We start from the raw sequence: 25043 nt of genomic DNA on the forward strand, positions 1-25043 counted from the left end.
GCCTGGCGTGCTCTGGTCCATGGGGTCACGAAGAGTCGGACACGACTAAACAACAACAACATATTAATAGCTTATTAATTGATACTTTGAACTAATATTTCTAATAGAAAATAATTATACATTGTTACAGAATATTTGAAGACGATGATGATATTCCTTCTGGGTTCGCCTTCTTGAAGACTCTAGATACCACTTGCCACATGATCAGCAGCATTCGCTACGTATTTCCTGTTAATTTCAACAGCTTGTCTGTGGGCAATCAGATTTGGTCACTTCATTCACAAACCCTCACTAGTAAGAAACTAGGGAGTTATTCATACATAACTCAAGAATAGTGTGATCTTCACTGCTTGCATTTGCCTCCCTCTAGAAATAAATCTTGCCTCTGCTACTGGGAAAGGCATCCTGCCTTTCCAGTTCTAATTGATTGCTGCCATCTAGTGATGTACTGTTAGGACTCTTTATTTCTGTTATGATGATCTTTCAGAGTTATGTTAAGCTGCTGAATTGCAGAGCAAGGACATCAGGAGGGACAAGAATGGCTGCGTAAATATACTTAGCATTTAGTAAATGGGTTTCAAGTGCCTAGAGCACTTTATTTTTTCAGTAATCCTTGGAACAGTCTATGATTTTATTATTCTAGCCCTTAGAGGAGACTGACAATATGTGTGTGTGAGATGACTTACATAGTCTTTTAAAGCATAAAATAGGCAGTGTGCGGTCTGTAATCTTTATTGTGTACTCTTTTGTGCATAGGTATGCATTCAAACGAGGGAGTTTATCTCCATCTGTTCTCTTTACATCATTCTTCTAAAATCTCTTTATTATGTTTTCTCGTTTTGTAACAAAAAAAAAAAGTCCTGTGTGCTTTAGCCTTTCCTCCTTGGAGAACCCATTCTTTTCAGATGGGCTGACCACCTTAGTTGAATAAGGCTTGGCTCAACCCAATTGGTTGTACAGGAAGCTGACTACAGTAGTACAATTCTAGAGGTTCCAGGCTAGTTGGGAAGCCTCTAAGGGGACCCCGACTCTTGGGACAACAGGTTTTCAGCTGTATGGTAAATTGTGTCCCCAATTTTTACAACCGTGCCACCTTTTCTCTTGCTCTGCACAAGTAGGACAGCAGTGACCATCCACTATTACGGAATAGCCTGCTATTGGGAAAATACTTGCACAAATACCCTGTTACCCTAATTTTATGTTCTTCTCTCCATACATTTGTATGGAAAAGGGACTATAACTGCACCATGTGCAGTGAGATTTGGGAGAAGGACATTGCTCTAATTGGGGGGGGGAGGGGAGAAGATTAAAGGTAAAGGGACCCCTGACCATTAGGTCCAGTCGTGACCGACTCTGGGGTTGCGGCGCTCATCTCGCTTTATTGGCCAAGGGAGCCGGTGTACAGCTTCCGGGTCATGTGGCCAGCATGACTAAGCCGCTTCTGGCGAACCAGAGAAGCGCACGGAAACACCGTTTACCTTCCCGCCGGAGCAGTACCTATTTATCTACTTGCACTTGACGTACTTTCGAACTGCTAGGTTGGCAGGAGCAGGGACTGAGCAACGGGAGCTCACCCTGTTGTGGGGATTTGAACCACCGACCTTCTGATCAGCAAGTCCTAGGCTCTGTGGTTTAACCCACAGCACCACCCGCGTCGGGAGAAGATTAGGGGTTCCTTAACGACCCCCCAAATTTAGCCAAATCATTACCTGTTGCCTTCTAAAAACTAAGGGAGCCATAACCACAAAAGGACCCCACCCTTTCAGTTTGAATACTGGAGAAGGGACAACAAAGATTTATTAATCTTCACTTGGGGGAGCAAAGTAGCTCAAGTCAGCCCTATACAGAGTTATTATGAACACAATCCTGCACGCCTATTCAGTTACCCCACTGAATTCAATGGGCTTACACAAAGGAAAGCAGTGCAGGGTTACAGCCTTAGCAGCAACTCTATGCCACTTCTCTTACTGGGGAGCGAGCGAGCCCCAATGAACTCCTGCGTAAAAACGCACAGCATTACCCGGCGCAGCTGCACAGTCCTGTGCGCCCATAATTTTGGGGGAGCAAATTCCCAACGGGTTTGCTCCCGAGTAAATATGTACAGGGTTGGGTCATCATCCTATGCCTCGGAAGTCAGCGGGGCTTTCTTCTCAGAAGATACCTCTAGGACCGCGCAGATGTGACGCGGCCAACCCTTGGGGATCTACCGCTCCGCCGCCGCGGAACCCTACGGAGCTTTTGCTTCCCAGTCAGCGGGAGAAGCGCCGGCAGGTCCCCGGGAGCGGCCCGCAGCCCAGCTATTAAGACGCCGCCGGGAAGTTTGCACGCTCCGCCCGGGCTTTGCTTAGCGGCTGGTGGTTCGCAAGGTCCAAACGGGAGAGCAACCGGCGGCACAGACGCGACCGAGGAGCAGAGCGCATCCTCTCAGCTGCTCTCCTGCGCATGGAGAGACTCATGATCCCAGAGAGAGACGTGACAGGGCAGTTTTCCCAAGTCTCCTCCCCTCCCCGCTTTGCTCTGCAGTCACTTCCTGCAGCTGTTTCCATCTGTGTCCGGTTATGCTGCTCCCCCCCCACTCCACCGGCTTTCTCGCCCCTCCACCGGTTCTCTTCGTAGCCCCTTTAGACCTGGTTTTTTTTAAGTTATAAAAGAGGCGCCACGAAAGCTCTCCAAGATCCCAAGCTCCGGGATGCGGCGCGCGCCTGGCCGGCTCCATCTCCGGGAAAATCCTTGCAGGAGCCTCCTGTGAATCGCTCTCTTTTCCTTCCACCATCAGCCTTCGCGAAGCCGGTAGGTCCATCGTCATGTCCTCGTCTCGATGTGCCTGGAATAGAATAGCCGGGGAACCGGCGTCTAAGAGCAGCTGCGACCCTACGTGCCCCATTGGACAAACTGGGGTTGACTTGCGTGTGGACAGGGCTGTGCGTGGCTTCATTCAGCTTCATTGCACACTTCTTTAGGGGCATTTTGCAAAGGGGGGGTGGGTTTGTTTTCTTTGCAATGCATCGCATCGGATACTGTGTGTGCCTGGTGTTGGGTGTGTGATCTATAGCACCACTAATATGCCACTAATATGCACTTGCAAGCTGAGTATGATGATGGCAGTTAGAAGCATGCACTATCTCTGTCACAGCCAGCAACAGGCAAAGTCTTATCCTCCAGGAATTTGCCTTTAAAAAAGCCCCCCCTAAGCGAATGACTTATCACCTCAAGTGCAAATCCCACGTTTTAATAAGGGTAATAAATGCACATAACATTTTAGTTATATGACCTCCCGGTGTTGCATCCTTTATATTTTACACAAGGGGGAACTGAGGATAAAGGACCTGTTCAATGATTCTGTGGGCCAAACCAACCCTTGAATGCTGGCTTTAAGCACAGCAATGAGTCACGTTTGCATCTCTGGATAATCTCCACTGCTTCCATCATTTGCCCATGTTCCCTCATGCATTTCCTCGATTTATTAACCACCAGAAGCATGTTGGGGGAAGGTCTACAAGACAGGATTCTCCTTGTGCCCATCTATATCTTTGTTTTAGTTTGCATTTTTTAGTACTGCAGGTTTTAATCAGCAGTGTAGTAGTGGGGGGATGCAGGGGATCAAAGCCTTAAGACTTTTTTTTTCCAGAGCAGGAGTGATGATGTCACCGGTCAGAGCTCCTGGATAATTTGAGGTGCCCTCTTTGCTCCAGCAGTTGAACGAGGTAATAGTTAGGTTTTCAAGTTTGTTTCTGGCTGCTTTAGCATAGAGGTGAGGAAAATATTAAAAAGCAGGTAGATACTGATGTGCCTTTGCAGGATAGTTTGTATTTCTAGTTAAAAGCTAAAGGTTGCATTTCACTGGCCAAATAGCTTTTACATAGAAAGCTGCCTAATATTGAGTCACATCATTGGCCCATCTAGCTCAAGGTTGACAACACTGACTGGCAGCAGCTCTCCAGGGTTTCAGACAGGGCATCCCTGCCAGGCCTACCTGGAGACGTTTGGGATTGAACCTGGGACCTTTTGCATGCAGAGCTTGTGCTGTGCATGGCACATAGGTTCACAAAACTTGCAGACCCTCCCAGTGTTTCTATTTTCCAGGGACAGTCCCGGATAAACAGAAGCCATCCTGGTTTCTCATTTGATCTTGGAATGTCCTGCTTTCCCTGAGCACGTCCCTATTTTCATCAGAGAAATGTTGGAGGGTGTGGAGTTGTTTGACCCCCGAGCCAAGAAGATAAGAAACTATATAGCCTTTAAAAGACATCTGAAGGCAGCCCTGTATCGGGAAGTTTTTAAATGTTTAATGTTTTATTATGTTTATATATATGTTGGAAGCCACCCAAAGTAGCTGTGGCAACCCAGTCTGATGGCCGGGGTATAAATATTATTATTATTATTATTGAATAGGACATCCCTGTTTTCATTGGAGAAATGTTGGAGGGTACGAGCTTCACCCAGCATATAGTTAAACTTTGGAACCAGCTCCCACAAAAGGCAGGGCTCTAGGGGAAGATTAGATGAATTCATTGACGATCAGGGCATCATTGGCTCTCAGAACAATTCAAAGGTTGGTGCTGACCTTTAAAGCCCCATATGGCCTCGGCCCTGTACATCTTCACCCCCATCGTTCAGCCCAGGCACAGAGGTCCAGCTCCAAGGGCCTTCTGGCGGTTCCCTCGCTGTGAGAAGTGAAGTTGCAGGGAACCAGGTAGAGGGCCTTCTTCGTAGTGGCTCCCATTCTATGGAATGCCCTCCCTTCAGATGTCTATGAGATAAATAAGATGAGCGCTTGAAGGAGCTGGGTATGTTTAACCTGGAAAAGAGGAGGCTGAGAGGAGATAGGATAGCCAGCTTCAGATATCTTAAGTTCTGTCACATGGAGGGTAGGAGTTGAACCAATGGTTTCAAGTTGCAAGAAAGGAGATTCTGACTAAACATTAAGAAAAAAACTTTCTGACAATAAGAGCTGTTTGACAGTGGAACGGTTTCCCTTGGGAGGTTGTGGACTCTCCTTCCTTGGAGGTTTTTAAGCAGAGCTTGGATGGCCATCTGCCATGGATGCTTTAGCTCAGATTCCTTCATTGTAGGGGGTTGGACTAGATGACCCTCGAGGTCCCTTCCAACTCTATGATTCTATGATTTAATGATATTGATAATAATTTGTTATTATTTATGCCCTGCCCATCTGACTGGGTTTCCCCAGCTACTCTGGGCAGCTCCCAACAGAATATTAACAACACGATAAACATTAAAATCTTCCCCAAACAGGGCTGCCTTCAGATGTCTTATAAAAGTCAGATAGTTGTTTATTTCCTTGACATCTGATGGGAGGGCGTTCCACAGGGTGGGTGCCACTACCGAAAAGGCCCTCTGCCTGGTTCCCTGTAACCTCACATCTCTCAGTGAGGGAACTGCCAGAAGGCCCTCGGAGCTGAACCTCAGTGTCCAGGTTGAACGATGGGGGTGGAGATGCTCCTTCAGGTATTGATTGCCAAGTTAGTTGTTTATTATTATTATTATTATTATTATTATTATTATTATTATTATGCATTACCTGACATTTTCAGAAGCTGAAGTTATAATTTTTTTGTTTTCTGAAAGCACTTTATGTGATTCTCCATCAAACGTAGTCTTTCCAAGCTAAATGTTGTCCAATCATAAAGATAATAGCAGATTTGAATTCTTCATGCCCAAAACCATATCTTTATGATCCCTCACGAAAGAAATTGGCAGGAAATTAAATCGCAGCCCCTTAAATTGCACCCTACTGTTGGATCCTCCTGTCTTAGTGGAACTTCTCTGTGTTTCTGGTCCAGAGCCGACGTTGGTCTCCTGTCATCAAAGGAAGCAATGCCAGAAGTTCTCTCGACAAATGATCCTCTTGCAGCAAGCTGGATTTCCTCCTGCTCCTCCTGAGAAGCTCCCATCGCTTCCTATGTCAGTGGGCGCCAGGCCTGCAGCCAACTTGCGACTATCCCCACAGAAACCTCTCGGACTGGGGCCGTCCTTGCCACTCGCACAAGATGAGGAACTTGCTACAGGGGTGGAGCAGGACCCTGTGTTGGAGGAACTTTGTAAGCCTTTGTGCTGCAGGCTTTGTAACGTCACGCTGAATTCTGCACAGCAAGCCCAGGCTCATTACCAGGTGAGGAGGAAGCTGTGAACACCAGCACTGCACACCACTAATAATAATAATAATAATAATAATTTTATTATTTGTACCCCACCCATCTGACTGGGTTGCCCCAGCCACTCTGGGCAGCTTCCAACAAATGTAAAGGCATAATAAAACATCAAACATCAAAAATTTCCCTATACAGGGCTGCCTTCAGATGTCTTCTAAAAGGCCTATAGTAGTTTATCTGTTTGACATCCGCTGGGAGGGTTTTCCATAGGGCAGGTGCCACTACCGAGAAGGCCCTCTGCCTGGTTCCCTGTAACTTCACTTCCTGCAGCGAGGGAACCGCCAGAAGGCCCTCAGAGCTGGACCTCAGTGTTCAGGCTGAATGATGGAGGTGGAGACTCAGCACTTTGGAAGGGTGGAAAAGTTCACCTGGTGACACTGTGATGTCAGGTGATGGCCAGATGGGTTGCTCCGCCCACCTGTCTAACTTGGCCCATGATGGTCAAGGAGATAACTGGCAAGCTTCAGTTCCTGACCCCAATGTAATGTCTTCAAAATCAGATCAAACCTGACATGAACTCACTAAGTGGCCTTAGGGAAGACCGAGTCTTCCTGATTTGCAGTACGAGAATAACATTCCTGGCTTGCCTTACAAAGATGTTGTAAGGATTACTGTGTGAAGTGCTTGGAACACACAGACATGCTACACATTATAATAATAGTAATTAGTAGTAGTAGTGTTGCATTCTGCCTCTCACAAGAGAATGAGCCGCTATGTTCCCTAGGCCTCTTTAGCAATGCATCTTTTCTGTCTGGCAGAATACCTTTCCACTTGGAGGAGGGGGTGGTTTATTGTAATACAGTGGTACCGCGGGTTACAGACGCTTCAGGTTACAGATGCTTCAGGTTACAGACACTTGAGGTTACAGACTCCGCTAACCCAGAAAAAGTACCTCGGGTTAAGAACTTTACCTCAGGATGAGAACAGAAATGGCGCGGCAGCGGCACAGCAGCAGTGGGAGGCCCCATTAGCTAAAGTGGTGCTTCAGGTTAAGAACAGTTTCAGGTTAAGAACAGACCTCCAGAACGAATTAAGTTCTTAACCTGAGGTACCACTGTACTGCTGACCTCCGCAGTCAGTTGCACAGCATAAAAGGAAACATCCTAAAGGAGGTTGTGTGTACAGATGCGTTATTGCGCAATGCGAGGCATCTTGACAGAAACATGTTGGGTATATCTTGAGTGTTAAAATGTGAAAAATGAGATGAGATTTTTGTGTGACTGAAAACTACAATTGCAGTGTGTTTGATGTTTTACATGACCAGTGGAAGGCTGTTTGTTCAACCAGTCTGTCTCCCTCTCCCTCCCTCCCCCCCCTCTCTCTCTCTCTCTCTCTCTCTCTCTCCCCCTAGTAAATTAAGTGTGGTATAGTAGTTAGAGGCAGGTGGCGCTGTGGGTTAAACCACAGAGCCTAGGGCTTGCCGATCAGAAGGTCGGCGGTTCGAATCCCCACGACGGAGTGAGCTCCGGTTGCTCGGTCCCTGCTCCTGCCAACCTAGCAGTTCGAAAGCACGTCAAAGTGCAAGTAGATAAATAGGTACCGCTCCAGTGGGAAGGTAAATGGCGTTTCTGTGCGCTGCTCTGGTTCGCCAGAAGCGGCTTAGTCATGCTGGCCACATGACCCGGAAGCTGTACACCGGCTCCCTCGGCCAGTAAAGCGAGATGAGCGCCGCAACACAGAGTCGTCCGCGACTGGACCTAATGGTCAGGGGTCCTTTTACCTTTAGTAGTTAGAGGGTTGGTTGAAACGTGCTTGGTGACCTTGGGCCAGTCACTGTCTCTCAGGCTAACCTACCTGCAGGGCTGTTGTGACGATAAAACAGGGAGGAAGAGAACCATGTTATTATTTATTACAGTGGTACCTCGGGTTACAGATGTTTCAGGTTACAGACGCTTCAGGTTACAGACTCTGCTAACCCAGAAATAGTACCTCTGGTTAAGTACTTTGCTTCCGCATGAGAACAGAAATCGCGCAGCAGCATCGGGAGGCCCCATTAGCTAAAGTGGTACCTCAGGTTAAGAACAGTTTCAGGTTAAGAATGGACCTCCAGAATGAATTAAGTTCTTAACCTGGGGTACCACTGTAGTTATTAAATATGTATATTGCCCTTCATCCATAGATTTCAGGCCAGTAGCGCTGGGCAGTACCTGGTTTTCAACTTTGTGATATATCACCAGCTAAACATCACAAAATATCGACAGATCACGATGTCTGAAATAAGGATGGAGCTATGTAGAGTCATTGGCTGGCTTCACGGTTTCCCCTGGGTTGTGATTTTTGCATAGCACACCCACCCACCTACATTATGATTCGCGATATATTGCCAAGTCACAAACTATGGAACTGATATCACAATATGGACTTCAAACCGGTTTTGGATCATATAGCGATATATTTCCCAGCCCTACAGGGCGGTTCACAACACCTAGAGCTCCTTGGGGGAAAGGTGGACTATAATAAACAAACAAAATAGGATTGCCTATTGTGAAAGCGTTCTAAAACGCTGATGACAGCCACATTGTGCGGATGAAGATAAAGAACCTTTCCTCTCTCTCTTGATTAATATTGACAGTTGAGGATTGCATCGACCTTCACAGTAAACCCCACCTGCAGCCGCATTTTCTTGTCGCACAGCTATATGGCTGCCCATGAAAGCTGTTAACGCAGGCTCTCTTTCCAGGGTAAAAACCATAGTAAGAAACTTCGGAATTACTATGCTGCCAACAGCTGTCCAGCTCCTTCCAGGATGAGCAGTTCCCTTGAGCCAGCCACCCAACCGGTGGTTTCCCTTCCACTCCAGGTGAGTTAGTTGTATGGAGGTTTTGCTTTGCGGTGTGCGTTCCACAGCATGTTGACACAGAATAATAGTAGTAATAATAAATTTTTATTTGTGGAAACCAACTGTTTCCACTTATATTATAAGGACCTATGAGCAGGCTGGGAAACATCCTTCGTGCTTGTTCTTATACAAAGAGAAAATGAGTTATACTGAACCCTGGCCAAAGGCCTGGCGGAACAGCTCCATCTTGCAGGCCCTGTGGAAGGATGTCAAATCTCTCAGGGCCCTGGTCTCTTGTGAGAGAGCGTTCCACGAAGCCGGGGCCATGACCGAAAAGGCCCTGGCTCTAGTTGAGGCCAGTCTAATCTCCCTGGGGCCTGGAATCTTATTGTTGTTATTTGCAGAATGTAAGGTCCTGGGGCATACCAGGAGAGGCAGTCCCATAGGTTCGAGGGCCCTAGGCCGTATAGGGCTTTAAAGGTTAAAACCAGCATCTTAAACCTGATCCTGTATTCTACCGGGAGTCAGTGCAGCTGGAATAGCACTGGGTGAATGCGCTCCCACGGCGAGGACCCCGTGAGGAGTCTCGCCGCGGCATTCTGCACCTGCTGGAGTTTCTGGGTCAGTTTCAAGGGCAGCCCCACGTAGAGTGAGTTACAATAATCAAGCCTGGAGGTGACCGTCGCGTGGATCACAGTGGCTAGGTCAGGGCAAGAGAGGTAAGCAGCCAACTGCTTAGCTTGGCGGAGATGAAAAAATGCCGCCTTTGTTATAGCTGCAATCTGTGCCTCCATAGAAAGGGAGGCATCGAAGTACGTTCCACTGAGTTTGGCGGGGATGTACTCCCTGGCCAGTGTCTATGAGACAAGGGTGTATACTTGCCATGTGCTTTTGTGCATGCATGTGTCTCATTCCACCCAGCCAAAAGCAGCCATGCCTCTGAATATCGCATGCTGGAAGCCACAGGAAGGAAGAAAGCTGTTGCCCTCAGGTCCTGCGTGCGGGTTTCCCCGGGGGTATCACATTGCCCACTGTGAAAACAGAATGTTGAACCAGATGGGGCTCTTCTTGTGTCCTTATGATGTATTTTTAAAAAGGTACTTATTGCTCTGCTCTGCTGAAAGCTGCTTTGGTTCTCCTACAAAAAAGCAGGGTGAGATTACATGGGTGTAATCTGGGGGGGGGGCAGGGGTGGAGAGCAAAATCTGCCAGTGCGGGGAGCAAAATCAAACTCTGAAAAGGGAGGGTAGAGGCTAATTTCACATGCAAAAATGTGAATGGTGTCTGCACATTTCGTTTCACATCCCAGGGTTCTTCAGATGCTAGAAAGTTACTCTTACAAAGAAAACCCTGGGAGCAGGGTGATTATGGGGGAAACTCTTTCCTTGCTGTGTTCCACAGACTCCCATGCATAAATATTGACAGCTAGATAATATATTAAAAGTGTGCCATTCAGCTAGCAGAAGCCAGCACCAAGGACTCCTGCTATCAAAAGGGGGCTTCCCTTTCTCCTTCCCCCCCACATGTCTCCTGCACAAATCTTCTCTGAAGAAGCGGGGGAACCCCCAGAACAGCACACGATGGGAGGAGAGGGGAGATTACAGGCAAGCAGAAGGGCTTACACTGATGAACACCCTCCTTGATGCGACTTCCACGCTCTGCGTTTTTATTATGTAAGTTGCATCCTGGAGGTCCGTCGGGCATGGGGTGGGGAGCTACCTCTTTCATCCGGAGCACAGCTGGTATGCCGTGCTGGTATGATAATAATGATAATAATGATAATAATGATAATAATGATAATGATAATGATAATGATAATGATAATGATAATGATAATGATAATAATAAATTTATACCCCACCCATCTGGCTGGGTTTCCCCAGCCACTCTGGGCAGCTTTCAACAGAATATTAAAACACAATAGCCTATTAAACATTAGGGACGCGGGTTGCACTGTGGGTTAAACCACAGAGCCTAGGACTTGCTGATCAGAAGGTCGGCGGTTCGAATCCCCACGACGGGGTGAGCTCCTGTTGCTCGGTCCCTGCTTCTGCCAACTTAGCAGTTCGGAAGCACATCAGAGTGCAAGCAGATAAATAGGTACCGCTCCAGCGGGAAGGTAAACGGTGTTTCCGTGCGCTGCTCTGGTTTGCCAGAAGCGGCTTAGTCATGCTGGCCACATGACCTGGAAGCTGTACGCCGGCTCCCTCAGCCAATAAAGCAAGATGAGCGCCGCAACCCCAGAGTCGGTCACAACTGGACCTAATGGTCAGGGGTCCCTTTACCTTTTTATTAAACATTAAAAGCTTCCCTAAACAGGGCTGCCTTCAGATGTCTTCTAAAAGTCACATAGTTGTTTTTCTCTTTGACATCTGGTGGGAGGGTGTTCCACAGGGCGGGTGCCACTACCGAGAAAGCCCTCTGCCTGGTTCCCTGTAACTTGGCTTCTCGCAGTGAAGGAACCGCCAGAAAGCCCTCAGAGCTGGACCTCAGTGTCCGGGCAGAACGATGGGGGTGGAGACGCTTCTTCAGGTATACTGGACCGAGGCCATAGAGAAGATTCCACTGGCATCCGTGGAAGGTGCCCTCCCAGGACAATGTAATTTAAATGGAGGAGTTCATGAGGACCATGGTGCAAGGGGGAGAGATTTTGCACCTGTTGTCCCCTTGTTTTAAACAATGATCCCTGGCTCTAATGGAATGAAAAGCCAGTATTCTTTCAAGTAATTCTGGTAAATTTTCCAGCTGGACACATAGCTGCCTGAAACTCATCCGGACTCACTTATGTAGTGCTAAACTATGGTTTGGTGTTGCGTACAAACATGGCAGCTACGTGTGATATGGGAGGCTGCAAAAAAATGACATCCCACTATCAAGGCCCCCCCCCCGCCTCCAGAAACATGTAGAATCACTCACTGAGCATTGTGACGTTGTCACAGCCTGCATTCCCCCAGTCCTAGCTAACCGTAGCCAGTGATCCAAAGGAAAGAAAAAAATTTTGGTGGGAGTAAAGATTACAGTAGCTGATGAGGTCAGCCACTGGGGGGAGACAATTTCTTATGTAAAACTTTTTATTAGATCCTGCTGTAAAGCCGTTGATCACTCCGATTGCAACTGTTTCCCCCCATCACATAGAAGTAAATGGGAGCCATTCATGCTTATGGGCACCATTTACGCTTATGGGTGAATGCAGAAAAGTGTAGGGCAAAAGAAATTGCCAACCAGAGTTGTTCACCAACGATCAACCAACACACAAGCAGTAAAAAACAATATTATAACCACTTAAATTTACATTTCCTTCCTAGCATAACTGTAATATTTAAAAATTGACAGCAGTAGCATTTCTGTAGCCCAGGTCTTAATTGGCCATTAAATGCCAAAGCAAAAAGGTCGTTGAGGTTCACTGAAAAATACTGAGGGATGGGGCTTGTGCTAAGGGGCAGGTTGTTAAGGCCTATTTAAATAGACTTTGGAATGGGGCTTGGCCGACATTGCACGGAATCGATTTCCACAGTTGTGGAGCCACCACTGAAAAGGCCCTGTACTCTGTGCCTGTCAGGTCCGGAGTCAGACACAGGTCAGTACGATGGACACAGGGCTCTGTTATCAGTGAAGTTAACTCTTTATCTGACAAAACAGCATATAGCTCAGCAACACTTCCCAGTAGGTCTTTATGGAGCAATTGTCAGGAATGAAGGTACTTATGGCTCCTCCTCTCCCAGATGTTTCCTAAGCAGTCTCAAACTACGTCTGCGCACCTCTGGCCTCTGTTCGGCTCTTCTCATTATTCTGTGTGTTTTGGGAGACTGACGGGAGGGGAGCTTGTTGCAGCAGGAGAGGGAGACTCCCTGGATTCTTCAGCAGTCTGTTAACCCTCCTCATCTGCTTCAGCCTCGGAGTCTGAACTGCTCTGTGTCGCCTTCTCTTTCTGCCGACTTAACCCTGTTGCTCCTCCAGTGTCCGGCACCTCCTCCCTCCTCCAATCTTCTCCTCTCCTAAGTGTCCCACCACCAATCCCCTGACTCTGAGCCTTCCTCCTCTGGGGGTTCCCCGGCTGGTGCCTCCCACCACCCCTCTTCATGCAGCCAGTCCCTGAGAATGCCCACCAGACACAGGTCAGACACAGGTCAGTACGATGGACACAGGGCTCTGTTATCAGTGAAGTTAACTCTTTATCTGACAAAACAGCATATAGCTCAGCAACACTTCCCAGTAGGTCTTTATGGAGCAATTGTCAGGAATGAAGGTACTTATGGCTCCTCCTCTCCCAGATGTTTCCTAAGCAGTCTCAATGAATGAATGAATAAGTACAAGAACATCCGTTTTGAAGAACGAGCCACGTTGGTGTGCCTTAATGCCTTTCCCCCCCTTTCTGACCAGGGCGCTTCCTCAAAACCAGGAGGGCGGGTGATCCTGGCCACAGAAAACGACTACTGCAAATTGTGTGACGCTTCGTTCAGTTCGCCGGCTGTGGCCCAGGCTCACTACCAAGGGAAGAATCACGCCAAGAGGTTGCGCCTGGCTGAAGCTCAAAACAACGCATTCTCGTAGGTATTACTGAACTTCTTTGAGAGTGCGTGGTTGTGATTGGAATGGCTTTTGCTAACCTTGTCTGGTGACACCTGTAAAATATATCTCCTCGTTGTCTTCCCACACCCCTGCTCCTTCTTCTCCTTCTTCTTCCTCTTCTTCTTCCTCATGTCTTCACAACACCAGGGAGTCATCAGAACTGGCGGGCAAAAGGAAGATGCGGAAAGTAGGGAACGAATACAAGATGATGCAGAGCAGACGAAACGTCTATGCCGTCCAGAGTAACACAGGTACTTCTCATATTTGCTGTTGTGGCTAAAAATTAGCCGCTGTTTCTTTAATACAAAAAGAAACTGAGTCAGCATGACTCATGAAACCTTTCACCTACATAAGATAAGACCATCCTGCCTCCGCTTGGAACTGACAAGGCCATCCATTAAGCCTTCATGGGTTGATAAAGGAGAAGGCTCTGTTTATGCAGCTGGGTTTGTGTTATACAGCTCAAGCTAATGGATTTTAGCTAATGACCCTGAAGAAAGAATTTGGGAATTTTGGGGCCCTGGTTCGGGTGACTGCACAGTCAGATTTTAGTAACCTGTTCCTTCATATATGCTTGTATACAGGGTGGTCATTGATGGTCTGTTTGTGGCGTGGGTTGGGTTGGTCAGAAGGCTGAAAGCTGGTTGCCTTAATATGTATAAAGCTGTCGGTCGTGGTGGGATAAGAAGACTTTTAAGAATAAAAGCAGCAATACTCTGCAAAGATACTCTTTCTCAAGGACTCTTTTGTGCTAACTAGGGTCTAAGGACCAGGCGAAGGAGTCAAAGGAGGTCAGAACCTTTTCTTTTTCAAACACTGACAATTTGCATCCTATTCAGTGTGTGTTATTTCTAGCTGAAGCTAGCGACCTCCTTTTGCGCGATAGCAGAGCCGGGTTAGGGATGAGAGACCTTGTGATTCCAGAATCATTGCAGTCAATTACCAGTTCTACATCCATAGCTGAAGCTGTAGCCTGGGACATAGCAAGTGGGAGGTTTACTAATATAATAGGACTGGGCAGGGACCCCCCCCACCTGCCCTGTGGCCCTCAGATCACAGCAATTTATCCCATGCTGCACCCCAGATCCATCCCCAAAACAATTCAGGGAGGAGTCAGGCTAAGTTGTTGTTGTTGTGATGACACTTTAAAGGCTGACATTCATTAGAACATAAACTTTGGTGGGTTACATTCTAATAATAATAATAATAATAATAATAATAATAATAATAATTAATTGTACCCTGCCCATCTGACTGGGTCGCCCCAGCCACTCTGGGCAGCTTCCAGCATATACAGAAAGATGATCAAACACCAAACATTAAAAAATTCCCGATACAGAGCTGCCTTCAGATGTCTTCTAGAAGTCGTGTAGTTCTTTATCTCCTTGACATCAGTTGGAAGAATGTTCCCCAGGGAGGTTGCTGCTGTCGAGAAGGCCCTCTGCCTGCTTCCCTAGATTCATGAACGGTTAAAGTTTATGCCACAATCAAGTTTATTTGTCTACTTTCTTAATTTCTAGTCCATCTTTCCCTCCAAGGAGCTTGAGGTGGTGTTTCTTGTTCCCCCTCCCCCATTTAATCCTAACAGTAACCCTGCGAGGTAGGTTAAACTGAGAGAGTGGCTGATTTGAAGGTCACCCAGAGGAATTTGTGGCCAAGTGGGGATTTGAACCCTGATCTCCCAGGTCCTAGTCCACCCTGGCTCAGTTGTATATTGTTTTGGCTGCAGTGAAGAGATGACTCGCTCAGCTTTGTTGTTTAGTCGTTTAGTCGTGTCCGACTCTTCGTGACCCCATGGACCAGAGCACGTCAGGCACTTCTGTCTTCCACTGCCTCCCGCAGTTTGGTCAAACTCATGCTGGTAGCTTTGAGAACACTGTCCAACCATCTCGTCCTCTGTCATCCCCTTCCCCTTGTGCCCTCCATCTTTCCCAACATCAGGGTCTTTTCCAGGGAGTCTTCTCTTCTTCTCTTCAGCTTCACGATCTGTCCTTCCAGTGAGCACTCAGGGCTGATTTCTTTAAGAATAGAGAGGTTTGATCTTCTTGCAGTCCATGGGACTCTCAAGAGTCTCCTCCAGCACCATAATTCAAAAGCATCAATTCTTCGGCGATCAGCCTTCTTTATGGTCCAGCTCTCACTTCCATACATCACTACTGGGAAAACCATAGCTTTAACTATACGGACCTTTGTTGGCAAGGTGATGTCTCTGCTTTTTAAGATGCTGTCTAGATTTGTCATTGCTTTTCTCCCAAGAAGCAGGCATCTTTTAATTTCGTGACTGCTGTCACCATCTGCAGTGATCATGGAGCCCAAGAAAGTAAAATCTCTCACTGCCTCCATTTCTTCCCCTTCTGTTTGCCAGGAGGTGATGGGACCAGTGGCCATGATCTTGGTTCATGATCTCGCTCAGCTACCCCTCTGAAAATAAAAGCAAGCGGTAAACCGACAGCCAACAGGACATGGGGCTAATGCAGCTTGCTTCGTTCCCAATGGGTGCTGGTTGTGGGCTAAGTTATTATTTGAAGGGTTTTCAGATCCTTACAAAGGATGGTGTGTGCAGGTTTTCAGGCACACACATGTATTCATACACACACAGGAGGATCCTGTCTTACGCGGTGCTGTTTTTTGCTCCTTCACAAGCGACTTGCACCCTGCAGAGGTGTAGTCCAATACTATCCCTGGTCCCAAGGTTGATGAATGCTGCCCAGGCATTGTGAGGTAGTTTGGAAGAGGGAGGGGAGGAGAGTTGGCTTGGTGGTGGGGAGCCAGGGAGAAATTGGGGTAGGAACGCATGAAAAACACTAAAGAGAACAAATGTTCTTCTGCAGGGAAGGTAGCAGAGGCCGGAGTCTTGTATTTCTTTTCGTAATTTCTTTTTTTTAAAAAACAACAACAAAAAGTGGTACCTTGGGTTAAGTACTTAATTCGTTCCGGAGGTCCGTTCTTAATCTGAAACTGTTCTTAACCTGAAGTACCACTTTAGCTAATGGGGCCTCCTGCTGCTGTCGTGCCACCGGAGCCCGATTTCTGTTCTTATCCTGAAGCAAAGTTCTTAACCTGAAGCACTATTTCTGGCTTAGTGGAGTGTGTAACCTGAAGCATATGTAACCTGAAGCGTATGTAACCCGAGGTACCACTGTAATATTTTCTTGTGCCTTTTGGCTTTGCGAAGGCTTTGTCCTGAGGTTTCCAAAGCTTAAGAACCTGGGCAGTCGGCGCTGCAGAAAATGAGCATTGAAGACTTATTTGTCTGACTTTCTCTCCCCATGACCCCTGTCTGCCTGCCTTCCTTTGCCCTCACAGCATCCAAAGTTTGCTTGGGTATGTCCGCCTATTAGTGAGCCTTGGTTTCTCACTCCAGAACTTAATTTGCCATCTGCCCTTCCCTGATGCTGCTCCGAGCAGGGGCAATTTTCTGCTCAGTTTCCTTGGCGCGAGGCCAGGTCATTTGACTCCTGCCACACTGCTGCTGGATCCTCTTCGTACTGCCGTCGTCCAGAAAGACAGAGCTGGTTAGCCACCCTCCAAGACCATCTGCTGTGGGAATCCTTTTCACCTCCAGCATTTCCGGAGCGGAATTTTTAATAAAGAATCCAGGAGACAGACAGTTTGTTTACTTGTTTTGAGTGGGTCAAGAGGTGCTCTAGCTTGATCAAGACGTAACTGAAATATGTTTAGAAAGCTTTAGGCTCACTGGAGTGATCTTGGTTTAATTGCATGTATTTATTGATTATACCTTTTAGGACCATCCCTGTGATGTCCCTAAGAATAGAGCCCCTGAAATGAATGGACCTAAGTTATACATATCCTTTATTTTCAATGGGTCTACTTTGAGTGGGACTAACATGGGGTGCAATCCAATGCAGAATTAAAGTCAGAACAGGTTGGATGGCCGTCTGTCATGGATGCTTTAGTTGAGATTCCTTCTGTCTCTACAGTTCTGTGATTCTATTAGATGATAATAATAATAATAATAATAATAATAATAATAATAATAAGTTTATACCCTGCCCATCTGGCTGGCCACTCTGGGCAGCTTTCAGCAGAATATTAAAAACACGATCAAACATTAAAAACCTCCGTAAACAGGGCTGCCTTCAGATGTCTTCTAAAAGTCAGATAGTTGTTTATTTCCTTGACATCTGATGGAAGGGCGTTCCACAGGGTGAGCGCCACTACCGAGAAGGCCCTCTGCCTGGTTCCCTGTAACCTCATTTCTTACAGTGAGGGAACCACCAGAAGGCCCTCAGAGCTGGACCCCAGTGTCCAGGCAAAACGATGGGGGTGGAGACACTCCTTCAGGTATACTGGGCCGAGGCCATTTAGGGCTTTAAAGGTCAGCACCAACACTTTGAATTGTGCTCGGAAACATACTGGGATCCAATGTAGATCTTTCAGGACCGGTGTTATATGGTCTCGTCGGCCACTCCCAGTCACCTGTCTAGCTGCCGCATAGACTGCAGAAGGCCATAATGTATCACAGAAGATTTTCCCTACGTGCATAGAGGCCTCTTGCAGTTCAAGGAGGCTGAAACAGTGTCTTCTTGCTCACGGGACATGCCTGATTTATGTCCATGCCTACTAGTTGTGCACAGACAGATGTGAAACATGCATAAAACCCACTACGCATAAGACAAACGGCAAAATGAATAGACCAAGCCCAATGTAAGAATTGGTCTGCATGACCCTTGGGGTCCCTTCCAAGTCTATGATTCTATGATTTTGTGTTTCTTGTATTGTACTTTTCTGTTGTGAATTGCCTTGAGATCTACTGAGGAAGGGCGGTATACAAGGTTAATAAATCAGCATCAACAACGTATGGTGAGGACAGGGTGCTGCACCATGCAGATGGGCCTTTGACCTGATCCAGTGGCTGGGCTTTTTCTAAGAGCCAGTGTGGTGTAGTGGTTAAGAGCGGTAGTCTCGTAATCTGGGGAACCGGGTTCGCGTCTCCGCTCCTCCACCTGCAGCTGCTGGGTGACCTTGGGCCAGTCACACTTCTCTGAAGTCTCTCAGCCTCACTCACCTCACAGAGTGTTTGTTGTGGGGGAGGAAGGGAAAGGATTTTGTTAGCCACTTTGAGACTCCTTCGGGTAGTGATAAAGCGGGATATCAAATGCACACTCTTCTTCTTCTTCTTCTACTAAGGTTTTTGGCCAGTGTGAACTGGGCCCTAAGACCTCTCTCTGGCAGGACATAAATGACTTTTCCCTTCCGCTCCCTCCCCTCTTCCTGCAGGCCCTTATTTCAACCCTCGCTCCCGCCAGCGGATCCCGCGCGACCTCGCCATGTGCGTCACCCCCAGCGGCCAGTTCTACTGCTCCATGTGCAACGCTGGCGCCAGCGAGGAGGCCGAGTTCCGGCAGCACCTGGAGAGCAAGCAGCACAAGAGCAAAGTGTCGGAGCAGCGTTACAAGAATGAGATGGAGAACCTTGGCTACGTACAATGAGAAGGCGATTCCCGCTGGCTCCATCCTTCTTCCCTCCCTCCCTCCCCTCCCGCCAGCCCTGATGGAGGGAGCAACTTTTCTCGCCTGCTGCTTGCCATTCACCTTGCTTTTTCTGCTCCGTGCCTTAGGAGTTCTGCTCTCCAGCGCTCTCTCTTCCTCTCTCTCTCTGTGTTTTAAAGCAGCTACAAGGCCAGCGGCGAAATAGGTGAAGCAAAAGGTTTTTTTCAAATTTCGCTGCCACTTGGCACACGAGTACGCGCTGCAGGGTGCCAAGTTCTCTGTGTTGTGTTTGCTCATTCCGCTAAGGCTCAACCTTGCCTTCTCCCCCCTACCTGTATCCTCCCCTTTGCATGAGTCTTGGCCGGAGCCACAAACAGGCAGGGCGCAAGTTTCGCCCTTTTCTCTCTTCTTCTTCTTTGTTTTCGCCCTGCATTCCACTGCAGCTTCAGAAGGGGCAGTTTGGATGAGAGAAAAGCAGCCACAGGAGTCATAGCACTGTCGGCAGGCCAGAGCGCACCCCTTGCAAACAGGAGGTCCTGGCTTTGAACCTGTGCGCCTTCAGTTGCATGAAAGGCTCTTGGGTACCAGAGCTGCGGAAGACCTCTGCCCCAAGGCCTTGGCGAGATGTTGCCGCTTAGAATTGCCAATACTGGGCTGGATAAGCCTGTAGAGAAACAGTTGGTAGAAGACATCTTTGTCTGTTTGCAAAGATTCTGCCGGTGGGCATAGAAAGGGAAAGCTAAAACTCTGCAGGGTAACTTGCTCTTTTTTGCTCAATAAGACTCACTTTTTCCCTCCTAAAAAGTAAGGGGAAATGTGTGTGCGTCTTATGGAGCGAATGCAGGTTGTGCAGCTATCCCAGAAGCCAGAACAGCAAGAGGGATTGCTGCTTTCACTGCACAGCGATCCCTCTTGCTGTTCTGGCTTCTGAGATTCAGAATATTTTTTTTCTTGTTTTCCTCCTCCAAAAACTAGGTGCGTCTTGTGGTCTGGTGCATCTTACAGAGCAAAAAATACGGTAGATATGGGGCCAGAGGTTTGTCTCTCCCCCTCCAAAGCTAGTAAAAACCTATTGTCCCCATGGCATTCTGTCACCCTTTCCTTTCATACCCATTGCCCTCCCCTCCTACAAAGTTGGAACCAGCCATTTTTAAAAAGGGGGTTGGCGTTCCAGGTGCGTTATTATTATTATTATTATTTTACAGCATCCAATTCAAACATGCAAAATGAAGTATGTGAATATCCCAGTTTCAGTTTATTGGGTTTACAAACCGTGAACATCAAATACAGTGCAGAGTTATCAAGACAATGTTGTTGGGGAAAACGCCCGGGAAGGCCACCACCTTCCCAAGACACCGGGGGCGTCTCTCCAATGGTCACTCTCTGGTTGTAAATCTTCCCCAGTCCAGAGAGACCGATGATAAGCGACCCCTCCCTCCTGAGAGGAGCACACTCGTCTTCTGGCATCTCATAGCAGAAGAAAGAGTCAATCAGTAGCTCTAAACTACAGTGGTACCTCGGGTTACATACGCTTCAGGTTACATATGCGTCAGGTTACAGACTCCGCTAACCCAGAAATAGTGCTTCGGGTTAAGAACTTTGCTTTAGGATAAGAACAGAAATTGTGCTCCGGCAGTGCGGGAGCAGCAGGAGGCCCCATTAGCTAAAGTGGTGCTTCAGGTTAAGAACAGTTTCAGGTTAAGAACAGACCTCTGGAACGAATTAAGTACTTAACCCGAGGTACCACTGTACTTTATTTTAGGGGTCTATATACAAAGAATCCATCAGTATGTCTGTGCTCTCTCAGCAGCAGTACAGAACAGCATCACACACAGAAGTGAAACTAGAACTTCCAACAATATTGAGACTTCTTGTCTCACGCTCTCAGACACTCACATGATATAAACAACATAGTGCTACGTACTGGAGCAGCACAGGTGGATAAAAATCCTAACAAATCTATTGGGGGTGGGGAGAGAAACACAGACAATATGCATTCATGCAAATTGTGCCTTTTGAAAGGAGAATATAACAAAAGCCACAAGCAGTCAGAAATTGTTAAAAATTCAGGCGATTTTTGACATGGAAGTAATATGAATTTGAGCCATTCCACTTGCAGAAGTGTGGGGGGGTGGGTGTTTTGGAGCACACAGTTCCAAACTCCCTGGCAGTGGATTGGGCTGGCCTCCCTAGCTTACATGTGACAAGAGGGCCCTAGTCATTTCAATACATTTAACACTGAAAGCCGTTATAAAGGTTCAGCATACTTTGAGAAAACCTGGTGTCTTTTACTTTCCTTCATTTTCATAGCTGCGGATGAGTTTTATTTCACACATTTCATTTGTAATAATAATAATAATAATAATAATAGGAAAAATAAAAATGATTTCCTCCGGATCGGAGGGTACTATCTCTTTTTAATTTATAAATTTCAAACGTTTACAAATTTAATACAAAATACATACTTTCCCACTAATATTCATTTACCACTTGACTTCCCCTCCACCCCTCCATGGTTTCCCCATAATTTCTCATGTTGCTGCATATTTTGATTATTCTGTGTCCTATCCTTTCCGTTTATTCCCTAGTACATAGTATTTACTGCTGTTTTTCATTCAAATCCTACTTGCCTTTTTACGTGTTTGCAACAACTCTTCAAATATTCTACGAAAGGTTTCCAGACCCCCTTATAGACAGCCTCTTCTTGATCCCTGATTTTCATAGTTACATTTGCCACTTCGGTGTATTCACTCAATTTTTACAGAGGGTACTATTTCAATAAGCTCTAGAGATGGAGGGTAGCCCTGAACAAGTCCATAATTTCACAGTGTGTGAGGCTGATGGCCGTCAGCAATTGGAAGCATGGCGTTTGTGAAGTTTACGCATTGCCAGCCATAGCCAATTGCTCAACTGGAAGCATCTGCCCTTGGCTGGTAGAATAGCGACAGATAGCTGGGCAGCGCCTCTTGTCTCAGGCAGGCTTGCAACCATCCTCTTCCTTCAGAAGTCTCATTGTTTAGGGGAGCTGGCATTCGCTTTTCTGACATACTGCCAGCTGTGATTGCATGCCTGTTCAGCCACTGAAGCACAGGAGTATCCAGACCCATCCCGTGACCTTCATGGATGGGTGAAACCACTCCTCAATTTTGTTGCTTAGCAGATTCATTTAACTGAGAAATCGAACAAGTGGGGTTGGGTGGGCAGGTCCAGTGGCAGAACATCTGCTTTGCATGCAAAAGCTCTCAGGATTGACCCCTGACATCTCCCAGGTAGGACCGAGAAAAGAGTGCCTAAACCCCTTGAGAGCCGCTGGAAACTTTGGTTTCCAGTTGTTTTTGGACTATGATTCCCATCATTTCTGACCATTGGTCCTGCTAGCTGGGGATGATGGGCGTTGTAGTCCAAAAACAGCTGGAGACCCAAGTTTGGGAAACCCAGATGTTGACAATACATGACCAATGGTCTGACTCTGTATAAGGCAGCTTCATTAATATGAATTGCCATGCTTTTGTTTCTTGAGTTCCCATGCATTGCTTTGGTGTTGTTGTTGTTGGTGGTGGTTAGTCGTTTAGTCGTGTCCGACTCTTCGTGACCCCATGGACCAGAGCACGCCAGGCACTCCTGTCTTCCACTGCCTCCTGCAGTTTGGTCAAACTCATGTTTGTAGCTTCGAGAACACTGTCCAACCATCTCGTCCTCTGCCGTCCCCTTCTCCTTGTGCCCCCCATCTTTCCCAACATCAGGGTCTTTTCCAGGGAGTCTTCTCTTCTCATGGGGTGGCCAAAGTATTGGAGCCTCAGCTTCAGGATCTGTCCTTCCAGTGAGCACTCAGGGCTGATTTCCTTCAGAATGGATAGGTTTGATTTTCTTGCAGTCCATGGGACTCTCAAGAGTCTCCTCCAACACCATAATTCAAAAGCATCAATTTTTCGGCGATCAGCCTTCTTTATGGTATTGTTTTGGTACTTCCCTTTAAATATTCTCTCTCTCTCAAAAGCCGCAAAAAGGTACATCTCAAGAGCCCAGGTGCTGGTCTGCACAAAACAAAAGGGACGGACTGGAATGTTAGAGCCGTGGACTTTACCACTTCAGTCTGCAGGTGGGGGAATTGCATTCTCCAATGCTCTCTGCCTCTTTAACCCCAGACTCCTTGCAGGCAGTAGACTTACACAACAGGGAGAAAGGCTCAGCGCAACATTCTGATGTGCTGATTTAGTGCATGCAGAGAACTTTTCAAGTGCAAACAAAGAAACAAACAAACCTCCCCCTGCTGTGAAGTGGCACAGACTCTGAATCCCACCGCTTCGATTTTAAAAATAATGTAAATTTTAAAAAACCTAGTGTGGCACAAAGCCCTGCCCATGCTCTTCTTTTGTATAGCTTTTTGACCTTCATGGAAAGAAAAATGCATTTTTGCCCACCCTCTTTTATTTATTTATTTAGAGTTTTTGCCCTCTAGTTTTATGGATCCGGGCAGGCGGCAGGGTTTCCCCTTCCCAGTCCCGTTTCCATCATTCCTGTATAAGCACTGTGAGGTAGGCCCTCGACTTCAGAGCAGGAGAGTTGATGGCACAACGAGAGAGCTGCCACTTCTGCAATCCTCTTGATTTCAGTGGGGAAGTGTTATGTAATGTACCGATTGCTAATTTGGCCAAGGGTATAGACAGCCAGATCCTATGCATGTTGGTTCAGAAGCAAGTCCCAATGGGTTTGATGGGGCTTAAACTGTCAGATAAATGTGGATTGCAACTTTAGAGTGTTCATGGCTGGCTGGGATGGGAAGGTTATTTGATTTGCCCATCCATCCATCCATCCATCCATCCATCTATCCATCCATCTATCCATCCATCTATCCATCCATCCATCCATCCATCCATCATCTGCTGATGCTGCTGTTGGTTTTAACCCCTTTTTAATTTCAACTGTTTTGAACAACCATGGCTTTCATAGCCTCAGAATTTGGGAGAAAGGGCCTTCATGCCATCTTCTTCTTTGCCCCAGTTTGTCTTCTGGTGTTCAGCTTTCCAAGAGGCATGAGTGGTCTGTTACAATTGATCCCTGGTGGGGAGGAAGAGAATTTATATTTCACGAGGTCCATACTACAGTGGATTCCATTCAGGAAAAGAGAGAGGAGACTACATGAAACCAAACCTGAGAGCCCACTTGAATGGTAGAGATGAGCCAGAGACTGGTTTGTTTTTGTCTTGAAACTCTGTATTTTCAATTTGGAACAGCACATCTCTGTTCTGAAATATATGGTTTGTGAAGGGCACTGTTCTGAGAATAGCAGATCTTTTGCACAGGCCCACCTAATGCTCTGAGCATCTTCTGTCTGGATGAATAAGGGTGGTGGTGGGAGAGGGAAGGGGGAAATAAGTGGTTTTCTTAATGGCCAGTAAATTGATTGATATTTGCTGCTACTAATCTGTGTATTTTTCTATTTATTTGGTCATGCTGACCACTAAGGAGCTAAAAGATATTTAAGCCTTTATCCTGTATGTTTCATTTAATGTTTGTGTCATTAACCTTGAAGGCATCCATATCATTCCTCTCTTTTTTTAAAAAAAAGTTCTCACCTTACTAAGTATTTATTATGTTGACATGTGCTTTTCCTCCCTGCTCTGCTCCCCCAATATGCGTGTTAGATGCAAAAATGAACTTTTCACACAGTAGAACCTCAGACGATAGGAACCTCCAGAAATTGGAAAGGAATTGTCAAGCAAACATTCCCTGCTAATAGCAATCAGTCATTCAGGGTAGGAGTGATGTGGTTGCCCATGACTGAGGACCACTCTTGATATCAGAACTTGTGATTTCATCCTCATGGTAAATGGCGGGGCAGAGTTGTTTTGACATTGCTGATTTCCCCATGTGTGTCTGTGTGTATGCACATATCTGCCCATTCTCTCTTACAGCTCTTGACCATCTCACGTTGATCTCTTATTCAATATTACTTTTGAAGGCTTCCTTCATCTTGCCTCTGCAAAATAGAAAATAGTGTGGATTGGTATTCACATAGATCTTCCGTTTCATTGCTAGGGTGGGCAAGTGCTGTTGTGATGTTGGCTTTCT

General features: G+C 46.8%; 1 protein-coding gene across 2 annotated transcripts; it reads left to right on the forward strand.

The window, feature by feature from the left end:
• Window positions 1–1857: 1857 nt before the first annotated feature.
• On the forward strand, window positions 1858–19729 carry ZMAT3 (zinc finger matrin-type 3). Of its 2 annotated transcripts, XM_083613577.1 has the most exons (7): window positions 1858–2790; window positions 3634–3704; window positions 5802–6130; window positions 8851–8970; window positions 13330–13496; window positions 13666–13769; window positions 18760–19729. In XM_083613577.1, the coding sequence occupies exons 3-7, from the start codon at window positions 5858–5860 to the stop codon at window positions 18969–18971; spliced, it is 876 nt and encodes a 291-aa protein (XP_083469703.1). In that variant the 5' UTR covers window positions 1858–2790; window positions 3634–3704; window positions 5802–5857; the 3' UTR covers window positions 18972–19729. The 2 variants fall into 2 exon arrangements, with proteins under 2 accessions (XP_083469703.1, XP_083469702.1); XM_083613576.1 differs by lacking the exon at window positions 3634–3704 and having other exon boundaries at window positions 1859–2790.
• Window positions 19730–25043: the final 5314 nt, after the last annotated feature.

This window comes from Podarcis filfolensis, assembly GCF_964270895.1.
Source record: "Podarcis filfolensis genome assembly, chromosome: 5".
Lineage (NCBI taxonomy): Eukaryota > Metazoa > Chordata > Lepidosauria > Squamata > Lacertidae > Podarcis > Podarcis filfolensis.

What these genes read in the sequence shown, in the direction of transcription:
- ZMAT3 (XM_083613577.1), top strand. Translation starts at nt 5,858, where the DNA reads ATGATCCTCTTGCAGCAAGCTGGATTTCCTCCTGCTCCTCCTGAGAAG. An exon ending in AAGCCCAGGCTCATTACCAG is followed by an intron (nt 6,131 to 8,850) that starts GTGAGGAGGAAG and finishes CTCTCTTTCCAG; the next exon opens with GGTAAAAACCATAGTAAGAA. An exon ending in GCTCAAAACAACGCATTCTC is followed by an intron (nt 13,497 to 13,665) that starts GTAGGTATTACT and finishes TCACAACACCAG; the next exon opens with GGAGTCATCAGAACTGGCGG.